We start from the raw sequence: 8,085 nt of genomic DNA on the forward strand, positions 1-8,085 counted from the left end.
AACAATAGGATGTTGGAATTTTTGACTGCTCAGATTTAAGTTTCAACTGGAAAGCCCACTGCTGTTGGAGTTCTGACTCACAAAATCAGAAAGATCATCACCAACCCCCACCTTGAAATCCAAGATGTCTGCTCAGCACATCAACAGTGGGAAAGGCACTTCGGTCATATCTGTGCCTCATTTAGTACAAACATTTCCCTGAAGGTAACGTGATTGTGAAAGGAATTATTTTGCATATAATGATGTCTCTCCCTCACAATTATTTCTGCAGTCTGGTTTGAGTTAACCATCTCATCGACATCGCCTCCATCTCCAAAGTGTTTGTAGGCATGAGTTAGAGTTTCTCTGCAGACACACACTCCTCTCATCAAAGCCTTTGCATTGGAAGTGACACACACCTCTTTCACACCCCGTTTTGTTCATATGAAACAGTCATAAATGTGGGTCCCACTCATTACATCCTGGCGAATTGAGAATTGCTGCTCACCTCACATAGATGTCAGATAGCTTGATGCTCTTGCTGTCAAATAAGATGCGTATTGGTAGCAGGATGGGTACAACAAGCTGGTCTTAGCTTACACCTTTTGCACTTCAGAAATGTTTATGTTGTGTTCTTTTGTATTGTCTTTACCTCTTTTTTCTATTGTTTCTTAATTATTGTTTGCAATAACTGAAAATAAATTTCCGTTTCAGTGTGATTAAATTAGATAACATGTTTAATAGATATTATGCAACCTTAAAATATAACGAAGAAGAGATAATGTGTTCATACAGCAAGAAAGAAGTGCTCAGATTTGTAAAATATAATTTATCATTTTATGGATTTATATGAAAATATATTTGTGAATCTTATTACGTAACACAATGTAATCAGACAGATTAACAAATTTCATTTCTCTTAGACGTGAACTTTAAATGATGTTTAAATCTCCCTTCACTGGTTTTGTGCATCTGAAATGTTCTTATTTCGAGCTCCACCGTGTGTTTTCAACCAGTTTGCTGGGGATGGGAATCTTTTTTTTCAGGGTCAAGGTGGAATTGACCTGCTCGGCTGACAGCAGGCTGTGCCACTGAGCGACCGGCCGCCGCGGGTTGGACAACATGTCAGCCCAGTGTCTCAGCTGGTTCCCTGTGGCGTCGCAACCCAGAAAAATCTTCCCCAAAGCGTCGTTCCTGCTTATGTCATCATGGTCCCATACGGAGATGACCAGGTTGACCCTCTGAGGATGACAGCGCAAATAAAAACTTATGTACCTTAAACAGCCTAATAAAGGAAAATGCTGGTGTTTTTGCAGGCTATGTAGCTTTTACATCAAATTATTTTTAATACTTTACATTACGTCTGAAAATAGCACTTTCCATTTCTTACTTGTTCTGTCTAGTAGCCGCTAGTTTTCAGCTACCTTTGAAAGTATTTCTACAAAATAGTTCAACAAATTTACCAGGTGATGTGTATGAATGTATGATAACACAAATTAGATTACTACTCATCGATATGGTCTATGGACCTGGACATCTTTATATATCTCTGTGTGTGTGTGTGTGTGTGTGTGTGTGTGTGTGTGTGTATATATATGTATATACACAGTCATGGAAAAATGCTTAGACCACCCTTGTTTTCTTCAATTTCTTGTTCATTTTAATGCCTGGTACCACTAAAGGTATATTTCCTGAACAATACAATGAACACAGCATAAAATGCAGCTGATTACATCATACTTTATGTCCTATTTGACATGCTTAAGCTTAATTGTATTCCCTGGGTATATAAGAGGCAGTTTTATGTCATCAGCAGCACTGCACATACAAAAGTCTAGAGTGGCGTCCTGCTTACATTCAAGCACAACTCAGAAGTTGTCAACGCTCACATAATGCCTAAAACAAAAGAATTATGTGAAGCCACAAAGGCAGCCATCTTGGCACTGCTGGAAACTGGCATGAGGGAGAGACAGGGAGTGAAAAAAAATTAAGATCTCAAAGACCAATGGAGGAAAACAACGGTGGTCTAATCATTTTTTCCATGACTGCATATGATGTGTTGATCTAAAATTAAAAGTAATAGACAATGTTTTGTTTTTTGTTTGTTTGCTTGCTTCAAGTTTTGTGAAATGTTGTTATTACTATCTATTACTATCAGCCTGAAAAGACAGACTCCTCTTTTTATCTGGTGACACTTACCTGGATTTGTTCAAATGTCACGTCAAAAGTGAAGGATTCATTGTAATAAGGGTTCAACGTCTTTCTTTTTATTGACGTCTTTCTTTTCTTCCACTTCCTCTTGTCCAGAGCCAACTGCACCTTCACATATGGATCTACAAACACCAATCAGAAGAAAGTCTCTCAGAGGTCAGCAAAATATGTTTCTATTCTGGTGTGCAGTTCATCAATGGAAATCAAATGAAATGTATTCAAAGCTGTCAAATAAAGCAAAACAATATATTTTTTCCTGTGTGAGGAATAAAAGCAGTTAAATATTATTTGGTTCACGCAAACTTTCTTCTGAATTCGAAATCCAGGAATCTGTGTACTGTGCTGTGTGTTACACAAAACATGAAATCATATTTATTTTTATCACTTTGCATTATAAAGTTTTAACTTTTGTCCTGAAATCAAATTGTATCGTCCCGGATCTTTTTTTATCGCCCTGGGATGACGGGACGTCCTGAAGCTCAAACCCTGTCAGTATGTTAACAGAATTTACAAGGCAGCATATCACCTGAAGTGTCTCTGTTTTGTTTTTTGTTTTGTTCTGTTTTGTTTTTTAAAAATCACACCAAACTGACGTACACCATTAGTACCTCACCATGAGCACGTGAGGCAAGTGTGACTGACTTTCACCATGCGTTCCATTCTCTTCAAAAGTGGTTCCATGGCAATCACACGTTGCCATTAGTGTCCATTCTTGAACGGACATCTCACGTTGCCCCTGTGACTAGCACGGCAGACTTGTGCCTTTCTGATGGAGCCCTTGCAACCTTTTCTCTACGTCTATGACCTAGACGGCCTTCACGGCACCCAAAATTCACAGAGGACATACGATCCCAAAAGTCATGTGACCGAGGATTTAATCTAACCTGAACATCCTCCAACATCCATGCCCTTCAAGTTTTTGGCCTCCAGGATCACTACAGTCAGTTTGCTGGCAGTGGGAACATAGCGCAGAGAGAAGCAGATCTCCCCCAGGTTTTCTTCCTGCAGCACATAAAGGTAATAAGTTTATAGAATGCTCACTGAAATGGCTGTATTTACTATATGTACTTTGTTAATGTTGATATTTGTCAAAAGAAAAAAATATATATATACACACACATATATAGATATACATATATTTGAATTATTAGATCACCCTTGTTTTCCTCCATTGGTCTTGGAGATCTTAAGTTTTTTTCACTACCTTTCTCTCCCTCATGCCAATTTCCAGCAGTACCAAGATGGCTGCCTTTATGGCTTCACATAATTCTTTTGTTTTAGGCATCGTGAGAGCTGACAGTTTCTGAGTTGTGCTACAGCTTGAATGTAAGCAGGAAACCACTCAGGCCTTTGCATGTGCAGTGCTGCTTATGACCTGAAACAGCCTCTTATATACCCTGGGAATACAATTAAGCTTAAGCATGTCAAATAGGACATAAAGTATTACGTAATCAGCTGCATTTTTTGTCATGTTCATTGTGTTGTTCAGGTAATATACCTTTAGTGGTACCAGGCATTCAAATGAACAAGAAATTGAAGAAAACAAGGGTGGTCTAATATTTTTTTTTCCATGACTGTGTATATATTTAAAAAGGAATCTAAAATTTTCAACCAGTAGAACCCAGTATTGTGTTTGGTGACTGGTGCTTTTGTCCTTGGCTGCCGACTAGATATTCTGGAAAGAAAGGGCTGTTAAGGAGGTAACATATCTCCTTGTTTGTTCTATAATGCACAAAACGTTTATACCAGGGAATGGATTCTATCAGGATTACACATGTACCTCTGAAAGAAAAAAAAACTGGACGAGTAGCGTTAACATTCACTCCTCCCTAGCTGCCAAAACTCATGAAATCCACTCGAAAAGAAAAGGAAGGAGAAAAAGGAAACCTCGAATTTGGCCGGCTCGGCAAGGTCCTGCCACTCCTCGATGACGTGGTTCCAGTCCACATTGCAGAGCTGCAACCTGAGCTCACCGATGATTTCGTGTTTGGAGAATCGGTTGAAATCGAACACCTTCATCACTACGACCGACTTCAGGAGCGTAGACTTGGACAGCTGGGAACAGATCACTCAGGTTAGGAACACAATCAGACTAAGACTTATTTCTCTGTAGGTTTGCATGAATGTAGACACCAATGTGTGCAGGTAGAGTTAAAACCGATCTACATCAGAAATTTCTGCCAATGCTGATGATGAAACAGATGTATTTTAAACTGAATATTTTCTATCTATTATCTTGTGTTCTCGCTTAATTACAAAGCTACTGACAAAAAAATCAGCACAGGTTGCTTCTTTGTGACCAAAAGTCTCGACCATAAAATCTTCCTTCTGGATTAATGAATTCTATCTTATTCTAGCCACTTGCATCTAACCAAAGCAAGTCCTCCATTTACTCCTCTCTACCTGGAAGGTGAACTGCTCGTTGTAGACTGGATTCAGTGTGCTTCTGAACACTTTGGTCTCGTAGGTTTTGGACTTGTCGGGGCAGATGTACACTTTGACGTACGGGTCTGAACTTCCTCCTATGTCCATGGCCTTCAGGCTGCTTGCTTGTTTGATGCCCACTGTGAGCTGTAAAGAAAACAGACAGGTACTGACTCCAAGCCATGCTGCGAGTTAAAGGAAAACTCCACAGATTTCACACATCAAAGAGTGTTTACAGTTAGTACGGGTAATGGAGGTGACAGGTTTAGACTAGGAAAAAGAATGCATAGAATAAATGAGACAAATCCGTGTTTCTGCAATGATGCCTTCTAAATAATTGTATTATGACTTTGGCAGTGTTATAGAGGGCCAATACTACATCAGTGGTTATAAAGGTTGCAAATATAAGTAACTGGTCGTTCATTTTATAACCTCAGAAAGAGCGGCGTTGTAATCCAGCGAGTACAGCAGCTTTCCTCTCTGCTTTTTGGTCGAGCCGTAGTCAACATCTCCCACATCTGGCTGAACCTGCAAGAAGCACATCAGCTCAGAGCCTTCATGCAGACAAAGACATTAGTCCAAGCCATTTTAAACGACTACAAGCTGATTCAGAACTGCCCAAAATACTTTTAAACTTTAAACATGGAACAATATATAGCTGCACACTTTCAATACAGTGAAAGATCACATCACACTGGGACCAAAACAAGAAATATAAATGTCACGCTAAATCTATTAGCAGCTGTCGTTGCTGGTTACTTTTCTAATAATTAAGGGTGCACATTGAAAAAAGCTAAAGCATACCCACCATGTTGATTCCTGACATCAGCAGGACTTTGAATTCAGACAGACAGTACTTTTACATCCACCTCTATCTGATTGACACGTTCACTCATGATCGAAGGTGTTGGGATCAGAATGGTTACCATGAATCCTAACGCCACTTTAAACTGAGGAGATTCCACAAAATGACTGGCACCAGGGTCAGAGCTGAGACAAAAAAATTCCCTCTAGCCTGACTGAAGTGTGTTTTGCTAATGTGTAGGACTGTATTCCATTCAGTACAATGAAGTACAATCTCCACAAGTCATTGATTTTGATGGATAGACAGCTGCCCACAGAACTGATGACTGCTTCTTGATACTAACCTAGTGAAGTCCCTGGTGTTTCACATTTTATACAGCAGAATCAGATTCTTAATGTTTTGTCATGTACCAGAGCTGTGGTTGTTTTGCCATCCATCCCCTTCAAATTGATCTGCTCGTCCTTTTTCTTCTGCCGCTTCTTCTTCTTCCCTTTGCAGCAGCACTTGATGCAGATACACAGACAACAGAGCAGAATCAGCAGACCGCCAGCCACAAAGATGGTGTAGACAGCCCATCGAGGCACTGTGGCAGACAAGGCAGGCAGATGGTTAGTTAGATGACATTTATTGTGCTGTACACGCATAGAACTGGTTTCATGCACAGTTGTCCGATACAATGCAGGTGATCTGTGCTGATGGCCTCAAAATAGTCTTCCTTGGAACGAATAAAAGGGTAAACAGAGGTTTGTAATGGATCCATGTTATCTCTTCAACACAAACATGTAATTCCCATTTTTAGAGATTTTCAAAATGGGGGAGTTATTTCAGACATCCATGGGTTTGGAAGTAAAATGTTCTCATTTAACATCTTAGATGACTCAGTTGAGGCACAGCTTGAATCAGCATGAAGTCTCTTGGTTCAAAAAAATAGTCAAAATGGTAACAACTGTGTCAGAACCTCTCTTTGTTTTGTCTCTTTGATTTAAAATAAGCCCAAAGATACAAGCTTGTGTGTTTAAAATATCATTCAGATGTTCACTTCTACTCCAGAAATGCTTTTCGATCACTAAGCTCAAAATTCTGAGCTTCTAATCGTCGGTGCCATCTAAAAATCACGGGAACCTGAAAACACATTCAGTTCACTTTTAAATTCATGCCTCCAACTGGCTTCTTATACATAGCAGCAGTCACTGAGGCTCATGGGTGCTGTTTGGCCGGGTGCCAAAATGATGAGTAAAACACGAGTTCACACAAATAGGTTGACATTATTAAAACTGGTAGCCGCAACATAAAGCTATAGGATCATTACTTTATCAAGAAAAGTTCAGTTTTTCTGTGTTCAGTAACATTAATGATATTGTTTAAAGAGAAAAGGGAATGCTGATTGGGTGAAAACACACCCGCTGCCACTCAGATTTTGAAATTTTATCCATGATGCAGTCTTTCATGTGGCTGTTCTTTCAAGTTATTTCAAGCCTGCTGTCTGCCTTGAACATTCTTCAGTACTCTCTATACAATCCCAAGCTTGTGCCGAGTTACAGATAAAATTGTTATTCTCTTGAAGCCATAACTCCACTGTCCATCTCTTTGAAAACAACAGATTTATTGAAATTGTCTGATTTACATCGATAAGTCCATCAGGACAATGTTACTTGAACTTTTATTTTTAAAGCTATGAAACTGATCTATTAGTTGAACCATAGGAATCAGAAAATGGGGTTGGTGTGGGTGGAGGATTGTTTAGGTGAAGCTGCTGTTCATTAACTTACGAGGGATCTTGTTGAGCAAGTCGTTGAAGAAGTTAGCGGCTGGGTTGCCAGTGGTGTTAGTGGCAGAGGTAGTGAAGGTGATGGTGGTTGGATGATCAGTGACTGTGAAGTTTGCTGCAGCAAGGTCCATGAAGGATAATGGCTGAGAAGAATTTGGTTGTTGATGGATGGGAGACATGATGAGGAGGAAGCTAGAGATGTGAAAATAGTTTCAGGTTATCATTTAGTAGTAACTGGAAGTACTACTTCCTGTAACAGCCGATGTGAGATGAGACATAAATACTTCATTCAGAAAATACAGAAAGATTGTTTCAAATGCTTAATCATGTATCTTAAGCAAGCTTGTATAGAGCTGCTGAAGCAATCGGTTACTTCCTTATTGTTTAAAAATCTATAGTGGCCGTGAGAGACTGACTCAGCCCCATAACAACATACAGCATGTCCACGTTAAAGTGACAAAGTTCTCCAGTCAATGAAAATGAAAAACAGTTCTGTTTAACATTTGCTGTCATCGTTGTCAGCTTAAAGCAATATTTGCATTATCCAACAGTAGATATGCAGCCAAATAAAAACAAGTGTTTTAACATTTCATCAACTGCCCGACACCTTGTTTACTGGGCTCGTGTGCAGTGGCTTGTGTGTTTGTGTTTCCTGTTTCAAGGTTTAACAGTAAGAGATTCAGCTAATACCTAAAAATGTCATTTTCAAAGACACTTCCTGAACAAGCACACAGCATTAGTTACAGTTAGTTACAGCATTGCTTGTGTATCTAGGGATGAAAGACAGAAAGCTGTTTCAAAATTGCTGTAGAAAGCAGGGACATGACAAGTCACTGAACACGGCCATAGACTGTATAAAAGATGGACGTAACAACCGGCCCTGAAAACTGAAGCAAAC

General features: G+C 39.5%; 1 protein-coding gene across 2 annotated transcripts in view; it reads right to left on the reverse strand.

The window, feature by feature from the left end:
- Positions 1-691: 691 nt before the first annotated feature.
- syt8 (synaptotagmin VIII) overlaps positions 692-8,085 on the reverse strand; it is a 10,990-nt gene continuing 3,596 nt past the window's right edge. The window contains exons 2-9 of one of the 2 annotated variants that reach the window (XM_008281734.1): positions 7,189-7,379; positions 5,830-6,002; positions 5,047-5,142; positions 4,594-4,761; positions 4,078-4,245; positions 3,075-3,192; positions 2,179-2,312; positions 692-1,220 (exon numbers count right to left, since the gene is read on the reverse strand). In XM_008281734.1, the coding sequence (XP_008279956.1) occupies positions 963-1,220; positions 2,179-2,312; positions 3,075-3,192; positions 4,078-4,245; positions 4,594-4,761; positions 5,047-5,142; positions 5,830-6,002; positions 7,189-7,366 (1,293 nt within the window). In that variant the 5' untranslated portion in view covers positions 7,367-7,379 and the 3' untranslated portion in view covers positions 692-962. The remainder of the gene's footprint in view (positions 1,221-2,178; positions 2,313-3,074; positions 3,193-4,077; positions 4,246-4,593; positions 4,762-5,046; positions 5,143-5,829; positions 6,003-7,188; positions 7,380-8,085) is intronic. The other variant, XM_008281735.1, reaches the window with a different exon arrangement.

Source organism: Stegastes partitus, unplaced genomic scaffold (assembly GCF_000690725.1).
Source record: "Stegastes partitus isolate 25-593 unplaced genomic scaffold, Stegastes_partitus-1.0.2 Scaffold242, whole genome shotgun sequence".
Taxonomy (NCBI): Eukaryota; Metazoa; Chordata; class Actinopteri; family Pomacentridae; genus Stegastes; species Stegastes partitus.